We start from the raw sequence: 22,429 nt of genomic DNA, 5'->3' as shown, positions 1-22,429 counted from the left end.
AGTGATTTTACGGCCGTCTTTCACCAGTTTTTTTTCCTTTCACTTCTTGGCTTAGGCCTTGTTTAGTTCACTCTGAAAACCAAAAAATTTTCAAGATTTCTCGTCACATCGAATCTTATGGCACATGCATGAAACATTAAATATAGACGAAAACAAAAACTAATTACACAGTTTAGCTGTAAATCACGAGACGAATCTTTTGATCCTAGTTAATCTATGATTAGATAATATTTATCACAAACAAACGAAAATGCTACGGTACCGACAACTTTTCACTTTTCGAAACTAAATAAGGACTTTTTCACCAGTCTTTAATTAATTATAATTAATTGTCAACGACCCTGCAACCGCTAGACAGACAAGAGGGAAATGATAAGCTCCTGACGTTGGGTTTTCTCGTGCGTTTAGCGTCCGAAAAGAAACACAGCCAGGGAACGATGGCCTTGTTTAGTTCACCCCAAAAAGCAAAAAGTTTTCAAGATTCTCCGTCACATCGAATCTTGCGTCACATGCATGAAGTATTAAATATAGACGAAAATAAAAACTAATTACACAGTTTAGCTGGAAATCGCGAGACGAATCTTTTGATTCTACTTAGTTCATAATTAGATAATATTTGTCACAAACAAACAAAAGTGCTACAGTATCGAAATCCGAAATCTTTTCGGAACTAAACAAGGCCGATGTGAAAAGACGGCACGTTTCACGGGACGATCACTCGCCATCGACGTCGAGGAAGAGCGCGGCGAAGCGACACCGAGAGCGACGGCACGGACGAGAAGACGTGAGGCCACCGCGGCCCGCGCTGAGGCAGCGAGACGCGGAGACGGGGACCCGGGCCGGCGGCGGCGCGATGTCCGTACGGAGACCAGGTCGGGGCGCAGGCAGTTTGCTTGCTACTTTGCTGCGGCTGCTCTCCGATTTGACGCCGAGAAGGCAACGTGATAGAGGGGCGTTACCAGGAACTGATGTGAATGTTAAGATTGCTCAATCCACAAAAGAATACAGTTTTTCTTTCTCTTTCAAAAGAATACAATTTCAAAGTATCTTAAGTTTAACTGACTATATAAATAAAAAATATCAATATTTATAATAGCAAATAAGTATCATTACATTTGTTATGAGATATATTTTCATCCGATATTTATTTAGAGTCATAAATCTTAATATTTTATCTATATATTTAGTTAAACTTTAGACACATATACAAGAACACACCTAAAATTGTATTCTTTTAATTTGTGAACAGATGTAATATTAAAGTAAAAATTAAAGTATGTAATCACCTTTAGGCCTTGTTTAGTTCGCAAAAATTTTCAAGATTTTCCGTCACATCGAATCTTTGGTCGCATGCATGGAGCATTAAATATAGACGAAAATAAAAACTAACTGCATAGTTTACCTGTAATTTGTGAGATGAATCTTTTGAGCCTAGTTACTCCGTGATTGGACAATGTTTGTCAAATAAAAACGAAATGCTACAGTAGCCAAAAATAAAAAAAATTGCGAACTAAACAAGGCCTCAATCTAACATCATATGTTTCGTGGTATCCTATATCTTCGCCCTCTCCTTCAAATTTGGGATGATATGTTATTCACCCTATGTATTATTTAACATAGAAGAACCGTTGGAGAAGACAAATATTTGGGAAGATTTTTTGTTAGGATGCACCCATATGAGATATAGGGGATTAAGTTTATGACACTAGGAGTTGCTTTTAGACCATCCTCAGTGGGGGTTTCATGATTTAGTTTCCAATGCATCCATATTTTGGAAACACCATGAAACTTTCTCTACTCCCATAAAACTCTTATCACCTCTCTCATCATTAATACAATGTTATATTAGCATATTTAATGTTCATGAAACTCTGATAAAATACCATTGAGAGTGGCATTAGAGTTTAAAAATAGCTCTATTGTATCTAAATACGATGAGTAAGCCTTTAATGCATGCTTGGATTGGCTAAACTAACTATTAACTAGTGCATGTTTGGATTCCTAGCTAAAAGGTATTTTCATCGTAGCAAAGAACTATTGTCCCATTGTTAGCTAGTTGTGTCTTGTTATTGTGCTTATAATTAACCAATGGTTTGGCTAAAAAATAGTCCACCCGTTAGTCATCTTTGTTTAGATGAACAAAAAGTAATTTTTAGCTACTAGTTATGGCCCATGGGATCCAAACATGCCCTTAGTTAGTTACATTTAGCTAATAAGCCAACTAGTCAAGGCTTGGCTAAAACATAGACTATTGATAATTAGTTATCCTGATTAGATGGACTAAAGCTAATTTTTAATTGCTACTCTCTCCATCCCAAATTATAAGTCATTTATACTTTATTAGAGAGTTAAAGCATCTCAAGTTAATGAGCATATTTGCATCTACCAAAGCAAAATATAGGTGTGGTGGAGGTGGATGTGCTCAATAGGCACAAGGTGGTGGCATAGGCATATTGCGTCCTTTGTGCCCCTCCCCTCCTTCACAGGGTAGGGACAGGGGCGCCGGCGAGGTACAATAGGCTTGATCTTGTGGGTCAATGATCGAGTGACAGCAGCTGAGGTGCCTTCGGGAGCCACATCGGCTCTTCAACGAGCATGTGCGAGGTGCAAGAGGCCCGATCCAATGAGACGATGACCGGGTGGCAGCTATGGAGGCACCATTCGCGAGGCATATAGGCTCTTCGAGGGGCACGTGCGAGGAGGTGCTATGACCGTGTGTTGGCTCGGTTGGTGTAGAGATACGGTAGTGCTAGAGCCATGTGTGTGGAGGAGCCACAACACATTGACCACACAAGTAGTGATCACAAGGTGTGGGGTTCACCAGCGGTGAGTAAAGATTGTGAAGAGACCCATGCAAGAAGTCGTGGAGGCTGCAGTGCTAAGGCTAATGAAGTGGCAGTGGCGAAGGAGTCAAAAGGAGTATCATGTTGAGGACTTGAGGAGCAGGTATCATTGGTGATGGAAGGCGGCCAGAAAGCTGTTAGCACAACGATTTGAGAGCATGGCTTCTATCTAACAGTTAAGGGCAACAATTTGGTGGGAGCATGCGCCATTGGTGACCATGAAGTTGGAAAGAGGCGGGCACATAAAGAGGTGGCCAACAAAGGTGCATTGCTGATATGACCTATGTGGAGTGGTGGTGAGGGTAGTTGCTAAGAGCTATTGAATCTCGGTGAACAATGTTGACACGATGTTGTCTAGAGGCAAATCAAGTATTGGATTGGTGGCTTGCAATGGACTATGGCGTCAAGCCCTGCATGGGAGGATATAGTCTGGTGTGTGACAACATCATGAGGCAGTGCTATGAGCATGATGATTACATGGCTTGCGACAACTATCCTTTTTTGGCAGAGGCTACCTCGGTGTGGGACAACATTGGGAACAATGGCGCAAGTGGTGACTTTGGTATTTCATCTTGATGACTACGTCGTTTGGATGATGTGTGGCAATCGACCGGCTATATGAGGGATTTTTTGAAGGGTTAGGTCGTTAGTGTACATTAATGGTGGGTGCGAGTTGATTTGTCTTCGGCACGTGTTGTTGTTGCTACACCCTTAGGGCATGTTCAACCCACATTGCTTGTTTTATTTGGTGTAATACTACCTAGTCTAGGCTTCTTCTTTTTAGTAGACTCGACTGCTCTTTTATCAAGTTCGTTTAAAAAAGATAATCCTCACTCTCTTGCCGTTGCTCGCCGCATTCCCCCGCCTGTCGAGCAGTTGTTTTAGTTTGTATTACTCCCTTCATCCTAAATTATAAAGACGTTTGATTTTTTTTACCACAAGTTTGACCACTCTTCTTATTCAAAAAATTTGTGCAAATATAGTCAAATTTAAGTAATTCTTGAAGAATTTTTATTAATAAACTAAGCTACAATAAAAGAAGTGATATTTTACATAAAATTTTGAATAAGACAAATGGTCAAACTTCTTGTTAAAATTTTTTTGAATAGGACAAATGGTCAAACTTTTGAAATGGAACGTGTGACTAGTTGGGCCGGCGGTCCACAGCACAGCAGATGTTCGGTTGCCTGCCGTGGTTAACAGGTGTTCTTTCTGTTTTGTGAATCCGTAAGCACGAGAGGACAGTGTTCGTTGCCTACCCTGGTTAACATGTGTTCTTTCACTCCACTTGTTTGCAGTTGTCACGCCACATTTGGCAGGCGGCTTGGCGCAATGGATGAATCCCAAACTAATTTTGGAGGAAATGGCGGTGTAAAGGTTGCCAAGAAGAACGAAGTCATTTTCCACTGAGACAAACAAGTCATTCACTGTATGTGAATCGTCCGTAGAATCGGCGTGTAGTTCCCTAGGCCTTGTTTAGTTCCGAAAAGCGAAAATTTTTCGCTGCTGTAGCAATTTCGTTTGTTTGTGGCAAATATTATCCAATTATGGACTAACTAGGATCAAAAGATTCATCTCGTGATTTACAGCTAAACTGTGTAATTAGTTTTTGTTTTCGTCTATATTTAAGGTTTTATGCATGTGCTACAAGATTTAATGTGATGGAGAATCTTGAAAACTTTTTAGTTTTCAGAGTAAACTAAACAAGGCCTAGCAATCGCCAATCTGATTCGCCTGTTTGCGTTGGTGGAGGACAAGGCTTCCCTGCCCAATACGTTGTGCGGCCTATGCCCCATGCCCGGACTCTTGAGAGTCGAGATTTGACCGACCGTATACTGACGCGTTCACCAGGGCACCAGTTCTGACGGCCTCATGCCACAGGGCATCAGATCAGAGCATGAGCATCAGACGCCACGGACGACAAATTTGAAAGCTGAATGTCAGTTTGCCAAACACAAGCATTTCACATTGACCAGCACAAGCATTTCAGCGGCTCCCCGGTCAATCCTCGAGGCGGCCCAAAGCAGCTTTTCCACCAGGTGAACAAACGCACAACATAACATCATCAGGAATCTTCCACACATAGTACAAGTCGAAGCAGCACACGCCCTCCACAAAATCTGTTCAACAGAATGATTCAAGCAAAGAAGCTACGGTACAGATTACACCTGTCATCCGATCAGATCTGATAAACGCTGATACTAGTGCTGCAAAACGTGGAAAATGCTGCAAAACGTGGAACTAGCGCTAAGATCATAATTTACACAAGGGGGAAGCAACCTATTTTACATCAGTGGCTAGCATCGGGCGACCTAAGGTTGAACTTGATGCATAGACTCTTTGCAAGGTCAGTGAGCGAGGGGCTAATTTCTTTTAGCAGCTGGGAGTCCTAAGTTGAGAGGTATGAAGACATGGCTCTTCTGAAATCCAGATTCATTGGATAGCCTGCAAAAGGCTTGCCTTTAGGGACCCCCACAAGCGGCTGCTGTTAGGAAGCAATACCTGTGGGTTCATGCGGTCCTTGTCATTGCTTGTTTGCTCCGATGGAGCTTGCTCCTGCTTTTTCTTCACAAATTCAAAGAACTCTGCAACTTGCCTAGCATATCTACACAGAAGAAAGACAAGTGTTAAATGAGAACACGTGATTTTGTGGGTAGATCAAAGTCTTCATTAGCAAACAAGTAGGAGTATGTTGGAATTCAATTCAGTAAACAGTGACTGGAATATCACTACAGAAGCAACAAACTCACTGCCTTCCATGGACAAAACTTGAGGCAAGAAATAACACAGTTTGTATAAGGAACTTGTGCAAACTTACTGTCGTTTAGCTTCTATGTCTCTGCTGAAATCAATGTCAGGTTCACAATCCAAGATGAGAGCAGGAACCTACATAGAAAAAGACATTATTTTAACTGAGGTGCTTAAAGCAGTGATGCTAATTTCAGTGGTAATAACCTGGATAGTGGATACCTCCAGGAACTGATCTACCATTCCTAGCAAACCATTCAATTTAAATTTGAATCGAAGTTTTTTTCCTTTGCAATTGCATTTAGATTCTGAGATTGGGCAGGGTGTGTGCTAGAATAAAACTGCAATAATAGGAATATAGTTTGTGATAATGATGGTGTTAGCACAAGTAGCATTAGGAAAATGACAATATTTCTAGTGAATTGACATATTAACTGTTACAATGTTTACTATGCATGCTCCCTATAAAGTTGAAACAGCATCATCAACATTTAAATGAAATTGAACTTTATAACAAGCCAATAACCACTGAAGTCATAAAAAATCAAGTGGGTAATGTTTGTTAACCAATCCAAAACTTTGGAAAGCCCTGACAGATCAGGAAATACCCCAATGTGTTTCCTGAATCCATTGAAACAATGGGAGCAAGTACCTTCTGGATGCTAGAGTGCATGTGATTTCCTTCCAAGTAAAATACACGATCCCGTATTTCCGGAGGCAAGGAGCCCTCCATATGCATGGGCAGTTGACTGACCGATAATACACCAGGACCCGATCCTTTCGAAGGAAGCAACCAGCTCTCATGCTTCTCATGCAAACCTTGCAAGTAATCAAGTGTAACACCACCTTCCTCTGATCTTCTCCTATGCATCATTCTTTTGTGGCAAGTATCTGGGCTAGCTCTTAAATAGATAAATCCATCTGGGATGAGACCTGGGAGTGATGACACAACTGGATCAAACCAAGAATCATAGATGCTGATCTCCATCTCATTCATCCAATTAGCTTCGTGAACAGCACGGACGAATACCTGGTACACAATAACAGAACAATCAGTTGGATGATGATACTTGATAATCATATCAGAAGGCAACTGAAATGCATGTTCAGTTCCTGAAATAGCATTTGTAAGAATGATTGACCTACCATCCTATCACTGAATACACTTCTTTCCATCAGTCTGAGAGGTTTAATTCCAGCTTGAGATTCCCTTTCTTGCATGACCCTTGTCACAAACACATAGTTTTGGAAAGTGTATGCATACCTATGTGGCTCAGCATAGAAGGCATCCAATATATTGAAGTGATCAGGGCCAACATCTTGCCACTTATCAATAGGCTCAGGAACTATCTCTACAAGATCACGCAGTTCAATTGTCTCATTAGCTATCCTTTGGAGGAAAGTGGTTTTCCCAACGCTGATATTCCCTTCCACACAAAAGGTCAGCCTCTTCTTCTGAGTGGGTTTAGATGAATCTGTATCTTTCAGCTCCTCATCAACACTCTCTTTAATGAACGAGGTTATACTCTCAGCATGATTCTTATGTACAATGCCAACAGAACACTGTAAGAATTCAACCATCTGCCCACTAGACTTGCCAAAGAACTGCACATGCATGCAAGATATCAGTAAAGCATATAGTGGTTCTAAATCGAGAGAAACTTGTTTCAAATGGAGAAAACTGTAAAACCTACACAGTAACATCAACAACAATAAAAACAAAAGATATATGCAAGAGTATCACAGGAAAAAATGCAGGATTCAAGAAAAAAAATCCCATGCTCCAAACAGGGCCTAAGCAGAAAGCTGAAAGTGTTCTCGTATCATTTGTAAATCTACGACACCACGTAAGCACTTTAAGATCTATGCAAGAATTGCAACCTTAGGCCCTGTTTAGTTTCCCACCCAAAAATTTTTCATCCATCCCATCGAATCTTTAGACACATGCATGAAACATTAAACATATATAAAAAAATAAACTAATTACACAGTTTGGTTGAAAATCGTGAGACGAATCTTTTAAGCCTAGTTACTCCATGATTAGCCTTAAGTGCTACAGTAACTCACATGTGCTAATGATAGATTAATTATGCTTAATAGATTTGTCTTGCAGTTTCCTGACGAGCTATGTAATTTGTTTTTTTATTAGTTTCTAAAAACCTCTCCCGACATCCTTCCGACACATTTGATGTGACCCAGAAAATTTTTATAAGCCATCTAAACAGGGCCTTAATAGCATGAGTTTGTTTACTTCCACCCACAATAGACATGGATCCTTTACAATTTTGACTGTTTGAAATGGACCTGGTTTTCTTTAAGAGCCTGTTTGGATCCCATGAATTGAAACCAATATCTAGAAAGTGCTTCTGATTTTATAGGGGATTGGCGATATTATTGTCTCGCATAAAGTTCTGAAAAGTCTCATCGAATAAATCCAAAACTGTAAATCAGAACATTTTTTTATTAGCATGCCATGTTCCTTTCATTTTGATTTCAAATTACACATATGCTTGGTTAATTAAAAATAAACTAAAGGCCCTCTATAATGATAAACATTTGCTACTTAACTATTTACAATGTTCATGTCTAGCAGAAAGGATACCTTTCAGCATACAGTGTGAGATTCAATATTTTGGCTTGTACAACAAAGCAAGGATATAATGTATGGTGAAGCAACAAAAACTATTATTATTAGAGAAATTTTACAGCGCTTGGAATTAATGAGAGCCCTTCGTTTGGTTAGATCGAATGGCTAAAAATTAGGAGGAACCAATTGAGAGGAACTTAAGATGTGGACCGGAACTAAATTTTAGTGGGCCAGGAACTAGCTCTTAATTAATTTTGAAGGGTAGAATAATACTTTCACATGTGAGTTTTCTTCCTGCTCGTCCCGATCCATTCAATCCCACAACCACAAATGCATACACCGACATTTCAGAATCAACGCCTTCCATTAGGCAGCAACGGCGGTGGCCGAGACGATTAGACGCCCGCGACGATGATCTATCGCTGCCTTTGCTCATGTTCAGCTGGTGCGCCCCACGCGGCAGAGGAGCTTGGCTGCTGACATGCACAACCATTCAGAGATGGTGGGTGCGTTCCTGCGTGGTCCTTGTCTCTCATCACTCTTTCTGTGGTTGGCCTGTTTGGTATTGATAAGAACGTATGATTCTGACATCGATGAGACTGCAGACTTCCACGCCCAAATAGAGCACGGTCAGCTACAGGGACTCTCCATTTGTGTCATCTAGCTTGGTTCCAAGGTTTAGTTCTGCGTTCTATTGGAATTTGGAAGCTAATTTTAATGTTGTGCTGCTTGTGGCGAATGGTTTCGCATGTGCAGACGGACAAGGCCTCCACGTGCTTGGTGATACCATTGACTACCTAAATCAAAGCAACTTTAGCTCCAGGTGCAGGTGACCAAATGAAACCGCATTGCTCCTCACGGTGGCACCGATCGAGACCATGCTGCCGAGCATGGGGAAGACAAGACCTCGTAGCCAGGCAACAGAGACCTGGGCACATGTCCGGCAGCAGGCTCCGGGCAGGCAGACAACAGCGACCTTGGCCAGGTGGGCAACGGCAACTCAGGGCAGGCGGGCGGCGGCCACATGAGCGGCACGCTTTCAGCAGCGAGCTCCGGAATGGCAATTGACAACGTGTTTGGCCAGGTGGGAGACGGTGACTCTAGGCGGGCAGGGACAGGCTATGTGCAGGTAGTCAAGCAGCGGTGATCGGAGCAAAAGCACGAAGCGCAGATCGCTTGTTTGATGAGACAAAAACAACTGTTTCATTAGAGTTAATGACAGAAATCAAAATACTAAAATACCCTTAGTATCCTGCAGGGAGGAACTGTTAGTTTTTCTCAAGCACGGTAACAAACCTCTTATTGTTAACGAAAACGAAGCACAACGGTAGGCACATGTACCAAGGATTTCTTTAAGGCATAATATAACCAATCTAACAGTGGCGTAGTATAATACCCACGCCCTGAAGCAAGCGAAATCCTACTTGTAACACACAAATCAGCAAATGGTGAAACACAAGCTAAGTGCACCTTGTCCCTGTAGAGCTGCTTGAGCTGCGCGACGCCCTCGAAGCCATTGTCCACGAGCTTCCTAAGGTTGCGCGGCCCCACACCGGGAATCGCCAGCAGCTCGATGCTCGTCCCCACCGCGGCGGCGGCCGCGTTCCCCCCGCCCCTCATCCTCCTCTCCGACGGCACGCGGCTCCCGCCTCCCCTCCGACCCTCCGCCTCCGCCTCCGCATCCTCGCCACCGCCACCCCGCCTGGCGGCCTCGGCGGAGCAGAGCCTCCGCGCCCCGGCCCCGCTGCCGAAGCGCAGCCACGCCAGGGGCCGCGGGCCCGCGCGGCGCGCGGCGGCGAGGCGGACCGCTGGGGAACCGCCGAGCCGGAGCGCAAAGGGCATGGCGGCGGTGGCGTCAATGACGGTGAGGGAGAGCCTGTGCATCTACGTCGTCGTCCGCGGCGGCGGCGGAGGAGGAGGGCCGGAGGTCATCAATGTGGCTGGTCGCTAGGGTTTTGGTTGGGTTTGGCGTTATCCCTCCCTTGTGAGCTGTGGGCTGTCGGGCTGTGTCGTCGGGAAGCGGGAGGGGGAACAGCCGAGCCGAGGAGGCGAGGAGACTGGTGGCTGTGGCTGGCGAGTGGGGCCTCAGGACATGGGCAACCGAATTATTTGCACGGGAACGGTGGGGCTTGTCGCCGTTTTGCCCCCCTGGTGGTTTCGAGGACGCCACTGGGATCGGCGTACGGGCCTGCTACTCATGGGCCTCCAGATCCCGATGGGCTCCTTTTGCATGGGCTGGCTGCGGCAGATGCTGGTTCTGGGCTTCTGGCGTGGGAAAATCTGTAGAGAAGTACTCCAGATTCCTGTGGGAACTGACTGGTTGTTCTACTCCACCAAATACCCAACAACTTGGTAAAATTCACTTGTCAAATCTTGAGTTATAGCAAGTTGCTAATTTGTTTAGCAAAAGAAAAAAGGATGTGTCTCCAATAAGTTGCTATTCTCACTTGGTAAAAATAGAGGATGACAGATGTGACCCGCTCACTTGGTAAAAGAATATGTGTCTCCAACAAGTTGCGCTCGGGATAGCAACTTGGGATAGCAACTTGACAAATCTCGGCAGTAGAAACCTCTGGATAGCAACTTGGGAAATTTAGCAAGTTGAGATAAGGAGTTGTTGGAGGAGGATTTTTATGCTTTTAGCAAATTTGGTAGGGTAGCATGTTGAAATACCAAGTTGTTGGAGATGCTCTAAGCGCAGCTCACTTGTGTATGGAAAATATAACAAAAAAACTCATGTCGTTTTCGCCAAGTACTTGTTACAGTTCAGAGGTTAACTTGGAAGGCTTAAAGTCTTAAACTAACAAACTATCTACTTTTCAATTCAACAAGGTAAGCCACCGTCTGAATGAAGAGGGGGAGGATCTGAGTGACGGTGACATACTGACATCAGCAGCAAGAAGTTTTGCATCCACGGAGACGGAGTAGCAATAGAAACCGACTACTCTTTCTATAATTCCTTGCCTTTGAATGAAATAGATAGAGAAACAGCAACATGTGTACGAGTAGGACTCGATCCTTTGGAAAAATCAAATGTGCAAGACCTGCTCTTGCGTGGCTTTGTTTGCGTTGCCCAATGCAATGATTGAGGACATATATATTGCCCAAATGAACAATATAGATTGAGAGGGCCAAACAAGATCAACGGATGGTCAAGGCTCTGCAGGATAGTAAACAGGAAGCCTCTGAGGAACATCACTCCGTGTCCAAACATCATTCCAAGAGAAGACTATAAAAGATGCTCCAAGGAATCAAATAATTTGGTAGCACTAGCAAATTGTCAAGGGTCAGGAATTCTCTGATTAACCGATGAAACCCATCATTCATTCTGTGGCGCCAATACATTACATTATCCTTGCCATGAGACGACGGTTACAGAGAGCAAAAAGTATATCAATCCAACCGAGCTTACAACTCACCGCAGATCGTACCAGTGCTACCAACCGAGCCTTGCCAGTTGCCACCTCACAGTCAGTGCTACCAACCGAGCTTCCTCCTGATTCTGCAAAGACACATCACGCGAGCTTCAAGTCGTCCTTCAGGAGTCAGGACTTGCTGACAAGCAAGGCGGTCGAGCAGATCATTTACCCTCCCGGTAGCAGTAACACAGAGCAGAACAGATCATTTACCCACAACTGTACATATCATTTACCCACAACTGTTCCCTGGTAAACAAGCATCAATGTGTATATACGTCAGCTATATTTTTTCTGTCAGCAGTATTTTTCTTACATAATAAATTAGCAAACAACGAACAGGCGCAGGTATGTGGATAACGTGTACGTAGCTGTTGCGCGCTACGTACGTACGTACGCATACCGGGACGCCTGAGCATCACACAATTCTCACAATTCCACATGCAAATGCAACGTCAATCACAATTCACAAACAGCTTCCTGCAGGTACTGTCAGTTGTCAATTGACATTTGCTATACCTGGAGTTCCTCTGTGCAGCTCTCAGCCGACCCTCGCTAGCTTTAGGGCCTGTTTAGATTGGGAACTAAAATTTTTTGCGTGTCACATCGGATATGTCGGAAGGATGTCGGGTGGGGTTTTTAGAAACTAATAAAAAAACAAATTACATAGCTCGTCGGGAAACTGCAAGACAAATTTATTAAGCATAATTAATCTGTCATTAGCATATGTGGGTTACTGTAGCACTTAAGGCTAATCATGGAGTAACTAGGCTTAAAAGATTCGTCTCGCGATTCTCAACTAAACTGTGTAATTAGTTTATTTTTTTATCTACATTTAATGTTCCATGCATGTGTCCAAAGATTCGATGGGATGGATGAAAAATTTTTGGACTAGGAACTAAACAGGGCCTTAGTCATATACCTGAGTACCTGCTAGGCACCAACTGCATTCTAGTAATGATCGCAAACAACCCGTGCCTACCTACCTTACCTGTAGGATATTTTGCGCGTCGGTACTGTGTGTGAGTGAGGCCTCGTTTAGTTCGTGAAAAAAATTTGGGTTTCACTATTATAACACTTTTGTTTGTTTGATAACTATTGTCTAATTATAGACTAACTACGCTTAAAAAAATCGTCTCGTAAATTACAGACAAACTATACACAATTAGTTTTTGTTTCGTCTATATTTAATGTTCTATATATGCGTCAAAGATTCGATGAAACGAGAAATCTTGATATTTTTTTTTAAACTAAACCAGCAATGAGCAGTGCAGTTGCCTCCGCTGCACTTGCAACGGCTTTGTTTTGGACGCACTTTCGACTGCCAAGCGCCAACCAATCAACTGGCACTACATTATTGTCTACCTGGCTACTAGCTATAGTAGCTTCTACCAACCCTAGCCAGTAGTATGATACTCGGCATTGTTAATAAGGTCTTGTTTAGTTCTATCTAAAAACTAAAAAAATTTCAAGATTCTTCGTTACATCGAATTTTGTGGTATATGTATGAAGCATTAAATATAAATAAAAATAATAATTAATTGTACAGTTTGTATGTAATTTACGAGACGAATCTTTTAAACCTAGTTAGTTCATAATTGGACAATAATTCTTAAATACAAACAAAAGTGCTACAGTACCCAAAAAATTCACCCCACCAACTAAACAAAGGCCTAAGTGGTCGAGCGCGCTGCCACACAGAGTGGTCTTCGCCGGCTCCGCTCACGCGAGGAACCGAGCCATGGAGCCCTGCGTAAAGTTGTCGCTCCACGGTGCTCCATCTAGAAATTGCTCGCTTCACAGTGCTCCATTCAAAAATGGCTCGCTTCGGAACTTTTGTACCGTAGATGAAGGTCGGCTCAGTTTGGAAACAACCTTCTCCAGGGGGAAACTCGTCTTTTCCCTGGGCTAGTACCCCACTGTGATTTATGACCCTGGGCAAATTGTCGAGCGGTTTCGAGTGCACGAGGGCAGACGCACCCCACCCTCATGTTTTCCTAGGGGCGATGCCTCCCTGCCTCGACGGTCTTGGCATTGCTGGCCCTCGCGTGCAAGTACTAGGCGCCAGAGTGCAACGGGAAACGGAGTGGCTCCACAGTCCATTGCGAGGAAACCAAAAAGGAGAGGGGAAGCGGGGAAGAAGTAGTAGGCGATTCGTTGGTCCAATAAAATCCACAACGGGGTATACTGCCCTGGGACAAGTCTTTCGTTTCTCTTAAACGAAGCCTTATCAATTTTCTCCGCACCCCGCTCTTATTTGGCTCGGCCAAGCCACCTCTCTTCTTCGTCCGTGTCTTGCCGCCTGTCTTCGTCCCTCCGCATGTGCTATCTTGCCCTTCTCTCCGCCCGAGGGTGCCAAATTTGCCCCTCCTAACCACCCGTGTGACCGCCCATTCATGTTTCCTCTCCTCATCGGCACCGCCTCTCTTCTGCGTAGAGCTAGAACTAGAGATGATGATGAAGCCATATCAAATAGTGTTTTTTTAAAGTCAAGGGGGGAGAGAATCCCCACCTGAATATGCAAAATGGTGTTTTTTTTTCTGGCGAGAGTGAGAAGAGCTAAAACTAAAGAGGGAAGCGGGAGGTGAGTGACTAGAGAATGCTGATAGATTGGTCTTTAAATTTCACACAGTTGACGGATCACAATGACGCCAAGGCTTGTTTCGTTCGGGCATGTTGAATACTATGTTTTGACCATACATCCCGTGGACTTAGTTATACTGTGTACTGTAATTCTCAACAAAAAAAAAATATAGAGACAAAAACAACTCATCGTTGGTGCTTTACTGAGACTAAGGCAGCTGCTGACTCTTATCGATCCATCCGTCTCGTGAATCTCAACGCGTTGTATTCGGCACGCGCCGCTAGCACTACTACTACTTGCCAATTGCCATGCAAGTTGAGTACTCCTCCAAAAGGTGCAAGGCTCCCTCCATCCATGTCACAATAAAACACCCAAAAATCTATCTCCAGTACGCCCTTGTTTACTTCCACCCAAAAATCTAAAATTTTTCAAAATTTCTCGTCACATCGAATCTTTAGACGTATGCATGAACTATTAAATATAGATAAAAATAAAAACTAATTGTACAGTTTAGTCGAAATTGACGAGACAAATCTTTTGAGCCTAGTCAGTTTATAATTGGATAATAATTACCACAAACAAACTTAATTACTACAGTGTCGTGAAATTTTTTTTAAAAAAAAATTAAACAAGGCTTAGCTGGTAAAAAAGAACGAAAAGATCTCCGATCCCCTAGTAACTCGCGAAGAAGTGACCGCTCGCCGTGGCCCGTGGCGTCCGGCCCGGGTGAGGTTGATTGGAGACGGTTAGCTAATTGGCAGCAGGCGTGCATGGCTGAACTTTCTCCGTGCTGCCCCGTGCGCGTGCGGCCGTGCCGTGCCACACACGAGAGCTGAAACTGAAGCTGAGGTCGCCCCCACGCCACGCGTGGACTCTCGCGCGGGTCAGTTTTCCCACGCTTGATTACGATGCTAAACGAAACGTGGTACAGTGTAGTAGTACTAGTAGTAGCAGCAGCAGCCAGCCGTAGCTTCTTTCGCAGAAGTTGTTAAGGGTCAAGCAGGGCACGCCGGCGTCGTTTCGTGGCGTGCGTGAGTCGGCAACAACCTATACACCATGCGAGGCCGAGGCTGACTATATATATGATGATGTAGTAATACCATATCATCACGAGGAGTATCAGATCAAATCAGATCAGATCAGATGGAATCGAATCGCGCGTCTCTGTTTTCGTTACGCTGCCTAGAGAGCCGGTCAACCAAAACGTGTTTGACCTGCGTCACTGCGTGGCGTGGCAAATTTACAGTCAACCGAGGGCGACGTGCGCAGCCATGAGGGCTGGTCGATCGGAGTTGACGCAGGATAAAGCTGTGCCGCGTGGCGTCACTACTGGCATGTCGCTATACTACGCTCGCCACACTAGGGTCTTGTTTAGTTCACACATAAATCTAAAAACTTTTCAAGATTTACTGTCATATCAAATCTTGCGGCACATGCATGAAACATTAAATATAGACAAAAATAAAAACTAATTACACAGTTTGACTGTAAATTGCGAGACGAATCTTTTGGCCCTAGTTAGTCTATGACTGGACAATATTTACCACAAACAAACGAAAGTGCTACAGTAGTGAAATCCAAAAATTTTTCATATCTAAACAAGGCCTAGGTAGATTGGTTCCTCCCACAAAAGCTTACATCCTGTCCTATCAAATGTTTGGGCACATACATAAAGTATTAAATTAAATATATATAGATTAAAAAATAACTAATTGTACAAATTGCGACTACTTTACGAGATGAATCTTTTAAGCCTAATTAGTCTATGATTTGATAACAAAGAGCTACAGCAACACATATATAGATGACGGATTAATTAGGTTTATTAAATTCATCATGTAATCTGTTTTATTATTATTATCCGAATATCTCATGCAACACCCATATGTGACTCAATGTGACATCCCAAAACTTTACACCCTGAAACTATACAAGAAAAGTTTATCCATATTTTCATTTTTCAATATTAAAATAGTTTAAACTTTCACTATATTTATATAAAAAAGAATATGGCACAAAATAAATATCATTATATTATTTATGGAGTATATTTTCATAATAAGTTTGTTTGGAGACATAAATTGTTAATAATATTCACTCTAAACTTGATCATGCTTAAGCTAGTTTAACCGGCACGAATATCATAGTTGTATTTTATGCCATAATTGTATTTTGTGGATGGAGGGAGTACTATTAAAAGGCAAAATATAGCCCTGTCCTTCTATGGCTACACGGATCGCTCATGGATTTGAACTTCATTTCCATTTGCGCCAAAGAACTAGACCAGAACAGATACATTTGTGTCCCTTTAGTTGTCTTGTTTAGGTTGTTTTTTTTTTCGGGAGCATTGTTTAGGTTGTTTTAAAAGATAATCATAGTGCTGAGCTGCAACAAATGATAAGGGGAGGGACCAGGTGGGGTTGGACGTTAGGTACGAGCAGCTAGGGCAGCGGGCCACATGGTTGAAGTAGAAGGGGTCCGAAAGGACCATACATACCAGTACTGACTGACCTAGCTAACTGATTGTCTTCCTCTCTCACAAGGTGAAATAAGTTATCATGTTCTTATCCTGGTTAGTCAAGATCCTGTGAGGCATCAAATTCCATTGCTCAGCTCGTTACCCTTAACTAAGCCAAGCAGCTTGGTGAAGGTTCCTGCATATATGATGGCTTGTGTTCTATTCTATAGTTCATTCCTATTTCCACTCATGTACTTATATTTATCTTGCCTAGTTTATCCTTTCAAACATAGACGACAAAGGGTACTCTTTATTAGTTGATTTGTTGCGCGCACTTCGACTCCCATGCATGCTATTTTCATGTTCATGGTCTTTTGGATTCCTTTGTTGGTAGTACCCACTAGCATATGTGTGTTTCTATGGCATAAATAGTTCTAGACTTCCCTTTTGTTTGCACATACTTCGACTTCAATCTGTCCCTGGGTCTCACCACTTTCTTCCTCGAGACGTATCAATAGTAGACCTAGCTCATAGTCACTTGTATGCCTTTTACTTCTCTTCTCTGTGTGATATACGTGACTTCCATCGTCTAGCTTTGATTGTATCTACATATGTATTCGATGATTCTTTAATATTGTAATTAGTTTAATGTCATTTTACCAGAGCTAATGCTTTCCCCTGCCGCTTGAGCTTAGCAACCAAGTTCCGGGAACATAGGGTACGTGGTACGACATTCTCATAAACTATGGAACGTAGGGGGTATATAGCTTCGTCTCGTTCCTTTAAGTTGCGGAACGCGTTCCACTTTCTAAAGGAACGTGTTTGGGACGTAGTGGTTGGCTCAGGTAGTTTTACGTGTTGTTTTGAACCAAATGAGTTCGATTCCTAGCGTGATATAGTTTACTATTGTATTTTTGTTTCATTTAGGGTTGTCCAACTCCAACCTTAAGGCTCATTGCAGGTCTAGGCCAATGTGTCAATCACCATGTAGATTTTTCGTCGGCCGCTCACGGACGGGCACGGCGCAGTATGCACACACATCACGAAGTTCTATAGTCGCTTGGGACTAACGTTCCTATGATTGCTCCTATATATGATTCGTGTTCCACCTCATTTGGGAACGATGTTCCATGATGTTCCCGTTTCACGTTTCGGGAGGAGGTTCCCGGAACGGAGAATGTGCCCATATTCCCGTACCCCGGCTGCTAAGCGCTTGAGCATATGATTCGCCTTTATTATTTCGGCTTTGGCTGCCTTCATTCCCCTTTATTATTGGTGCTATTGCTACTTGCCTAAGGAGCTATAAGAACTAGAATTGTGGTCTTTCGTATTTGATTGTGTGTTGCTTGTTTTCATATCATGTTTTTTTCTTTTCATCTCGTAACATGTGGAGGGGCTGGTAGGAGCCATGCCCCCCTAACAAGTAACAACATAACTCGTTATGTACTCAATATTTATATTAAAGAATATATATATAATAGAAATCATTATCATATATATATATATATATATATATATATATATATATATTGGCTATTTGATACTTTAATTAAGTAGTTAATGATGTTATTTGTGCTTTGATTTCTTGTCCTCTTACGTATTAATCTTTTATAGCATATATTATATAATTAGGAAATAGTCTTCCTATTATTATTTTCTCCATCTATTTTGTTCCAACAGTAACCCTCCAATTAGCTAGTTAAATATAATTAGTGCCTTTTTATGTACCCTCCTTCTGAATTCATATCCAATTACACTTGTATAAAATGCTGCTTCGCAAAAGACTTCTTCTACGTCAGCAAATATTATATATGATAGTGTATCAGAGCATCTCTAGGAGACTTCCAATATCTTTTCTAAATTTTAAGAATAGAGATTTTAGGCCTTGTTTAGTTCACCGCGAAATCCAAAAAGTTTTCAAGATTTCCTGTCACATCGAATCTTGCGGCACATGCATGAAGCATTAAATATATACGAAAACAAAAACTAATTACACAGTTTGTCTGTAAATCGTGAGACAAATATTTTGATCCTACTTAGTTCATGATTGGATAATAATTGTCAAATAAAAACGAAAGTGCTACAGTAGCGAAATCCGAAATTTTTTCGGAACTAAACAAGGCCTAGTAAAAAGCTACCCTCCAACCGCTCCTCTGAATGGGTATCCAAATATAGTAATCTTGTATTATAGATTTTTCGCTAGCCAAAAATAGAAGACAAGGATGACTTTATAGAGTGTGTATGAGATATAATAGAACTGGAGAATGAAAAGATATGGGAAATAAATTTTATGTAAATAACCCTTTAAATAATAACTTAGAAGTAAGATTTAGAAAGACTCTTGAAAATAAGACGGCATATATTCATAGGAACGATTGGTCGATTGCAGTCGCCTGGTGACGACGGGCCTTGTTGCATCCGACCGGATCCAACGGGCGCTGCCCTAATTAACCCAACACCAACAGAACAAAGAGTACTTTGTGTAGTTTAAGTTCCCAACGGAAAGGGAACGCCTGACATATTGGCATGTGTTACGGTAGCTTTGACCTTGGGCATTATTTTTTTTCCGAGCCCACCTGTGGCTGTGGAACCATACCAAACCTGACCTAATGAACTCTCAACCGAACCGGACGCATGTCACCTAATCAGTCCCTAAACTATCGCTCCCCTCCCCAGCTCCCCTACCTTCCAGAGCGCGCGCACACACACACGTACATCATGCACCCGCCGCCAACCACACTACTTTGATGAAACAAGCAAACAGCTGCTGCCTGCTGCTACCTAATCTCATAATCTGCTCTCGGTTGTTCTCCCAACCTCATTAATAAAGTCTTGTTTAGTTTCTAAAAAATTTCGATATTTTCTATCATATCGAATATTCAAACTAATGCATAAAACATTAAATATAAATAAAAATAATTAATTATATAGTTTATCTGTAATTTACGAAACGAATCTTTGAGCCTAGTTAGACTATATTTAAATAATAATTACCAAATATAAACGAAAGTGCTACGGTAGCGAATAATAAAAATTACAAACTAAACAAGGCCTACACATCTCACCCGCATTGCGAACCACCACCCGACCGAGCTGCTGAGTACTACAGTAGTAACGATCGGAGTTGTAGGTACGTACGTAGTACTAGTTGGAACTGGAAGTTAACTGACGGGACCTTTCGCAATGACGCCGTGTCGACTGCACGGGCCGCCTGGCGCGAGTCACCCCACCCCACCCCACGGCCTTTGCCTCACTGAACGTGGGTAGGAGCACTGTGTTCATCGGAGGGTCCGCCGGCCGGTCCCGTTCGCTCATCGGCTCATGCCGGTCTGCGTGTGACGCCGGCCGCCGGGGACCGGAGACGACACGACGCGCGCCGTAACCACCTACTAGCTACCAAAAACCGCCGATGGAGCGGCAGTAGCAGTACATGTACAACTACAAGCAGCAAGTGGGAGTGGGAGTGGGAGCAGGGCGGCGCAAGTGCACGACACCAGGGCTCCACCGCCGCAACCGCAACGGCAACCGCAACCACCACCCAAGACCCAACCCAACTCGCACCCGCGCCCGTCAAACTCACCCGGAAACACCGTTCCGGTCAACAAAAAAGCGAGTACAGGCAGCCACAAACACTGGAACGTGAAACACCACCCGATCGAGCTACAGCGAGCACGGCCTCGCCGCCCGCCCAGCGCTTCAGCGATCAGCACTCAGCAGCAACCAACCACGCGACATATATATTATATATATAGGAGGACCCCCGCGGACGCGCTGCGCCTCGGCGGCAGCAGCAGGGGAGAGCTCCTGAGCCGGGCCAGGTGCTCGCGGTCGATCGGCGCCACGAGTGGTGGTCTGGTTTCTTTCAGCTCGGGAGAGGTAGCCATGGGGAGGTCGCCGTGCTGCGAGAAGGCGCACACGAACAAGGGCGCGTGGACCAAGGAGGAGGACGAGCGGCTGGTGGCGTACATCCGGGCGCACGGGGAAGGGTGCTGGCGCTCGCTGCCCAAGGCGGCGGGCCTGCCGCGCTGCGGCAAGAGCTGCAGGCTGCGGTGGATGAACTACCTCCGCCCGGACCTCAAGCGCGGCAACTTCACCGACGACGAGGACGAGCTCATCATCCGCCTGCACAGCCTCCTCGGCAACAAGTGAGTTGTAAGCCTGCGGCTGCGGCGCCGTGTGTCGTCCCTTCCCTTCTGTCTACCTACCTACCGTCGTCGACTAGCTCGTCGTCTCGTCTGGAATTGAGTGATGTTGTCTGACAATAACATGCCGTTCTTCTCCTATCCTACCCGCACCGCAGGTGGTCTCTGATCGCCGGGCAGCTGCCGGGCCGGACGGACAACGAGATCAAGAACTACTGGAACACGCACATCAAGCGCAAGCTCCTGGCCCGCGGCATCGACCCGCAGACGCACCGCGCGCTCGGAGTCAGAGCCGACGCCGCCACGGCTCCCGGCGCCGTCGCGGCGCACCACCGGGCGGCGGCGCTGCTGCACCACCACGCGGGCGCCGTCGTCGTCCCGGTGGCCCCGGTCAAGCTCCTCGCCGTGAAGCCGGCGCCCGCGGAGTCGTCATCCGACGACGGCGGCAGCAGCAGCACCGGCAGCAGCGGCGGAGGCAGCGCCGGGGAGCCACGGTGCCCCGACCTCAACCTCAACCTCGACCTGTCCGTGGGCTCGCCGCCGCCGGCGGCGGCTGCCGACACGCCCACCTCGCTGTGCCTGTGCTACCGCCTCGGCCTCCGCGCCGGGGAGGCGTGCGGCTGCGAGGCTGACATCACGGGGCAACAGGGGTTTAGATTTTTCAGGCCGTTGGAACAAGGCTAGTAGTGCCGTAAACTACGAGCTTCTGCTATCAGACTTGAGAATGAGAACCCGAGAGGAGAGTCGTTAAAATAGCGGGCTTGATTCACTGCAATTTGCAGGAAGGACAGGCAGTTTTTTCTCCTAATGGACAGCACTGTTTGAGGAAAAGAGGAAAACGGATTGAAAGAAATGTGATCGTTCGTCTCGGTGCTTTTTTGGTTCCAAATTCACAGTTTCTCCCCTCTCCTCCTTAGCAATTTTTACCGGTACGTTGTTCACAAGTTCACTCCTCTTGTGCGAGCAAATACAAGAGAGGAGCAGGAACTCCCTTGATTTGGCGGCAGAATTCTTGAGGCACATTTATAAATGCGCACAGGTAGTAGTACAATACAACGAAAGGCTAACCAGATTGGCAGCAAGCAATGCAGAGCAGGAAGAGGACGCGAGCGGTTGTTTTCAAAGCGCGGCGACCGGACCGGGAGCCGGAACCTCGGAAGGAACCGCGTGCGGCGACGACGCCCAGCAGCCCGGCCCGGCGCTGCGTTTCGGTTTTGGTAGGTAGCCGAATCTTTCTAGTACTGCAGTAGTAACGATGAGGAGGAGCAGCTGACAACCCGAAAGCGGCGAAAACAGGGCGGGCGTCATGTGACTGCCATGCACAACACAAGAAGAATAGTAGTTGGTGCAGATTGCCTGCAGATCGCCCGCCCTTCCGCCGCTGGCGTTGGGACTAGTATTCCTCTGCTCCCTTGCATTCGCGTCTTCAAGGTCTTGTTCGCCTCCATCGTCACCGTCAAACGCCCGGAATTCGGAGCTAACGTTCCGTTCCTTTCGTCGCGTGCCAAGGACGGGAGTATGCAGCTGTGGCTATCAGGGCCGCGCGCTTTTTTTCTGCCCAAGTAGTACTTCGACATCATCGCTGAACAGCACACAGTGAATCAGCACCCGATCGTATCTCAGTGATCAAATCGAACACAATTTCTCCTCA

General features: G+C 44.6%; 1 protein-coding gene and 1 pseudogene across 1 annotated transcript; one reads left to right on the top strand and one right to left on the bottom strand.

The window, feature by feature from the left end:
* LOC8058502 lies at positions 4,832-10,245 on the bottom strand (annotated as a pseudogene).
* Positions 20,388-21,667, top strand: LOC8058501 (myb-related protein 308). The gene is made up of 2 exons (XM_002441105.2): positions 20,388-20,781; positions 20,937-21,667. The coding sequence occupies exons 1-2, from the start codon at positions 20,519-20,521 to the stop codon at positions 21,460-21,462; spliced, it is 789 nt and encodes a 262-aa protein (XP_002441150.2). The 5' UTR covers positions 20,388-20,518; the 3' UTR covers positions 21,463-21,667.

This window comes from Sorghum bicolor, chromosome 9 (assembly GCF_000003195.3).
Source record: "Sorghum bicolor cultivar BTx623 chromosome 9, Sorghum_bicolor_NCBIv3, whole genome shotgun sequence".
Taxonomy (NCBI): Eukaryota; Viridiplantae; Streptophyta; class Magnoliopsida; order Poales; family Poaceae; genus Sorghum; species Sorghum bicolor.
The sequence above is the reverse complement of the archived record's forward strand: the minus strand, read 5'-3'. Positions and strand labels throughout refer to the sequence as shown.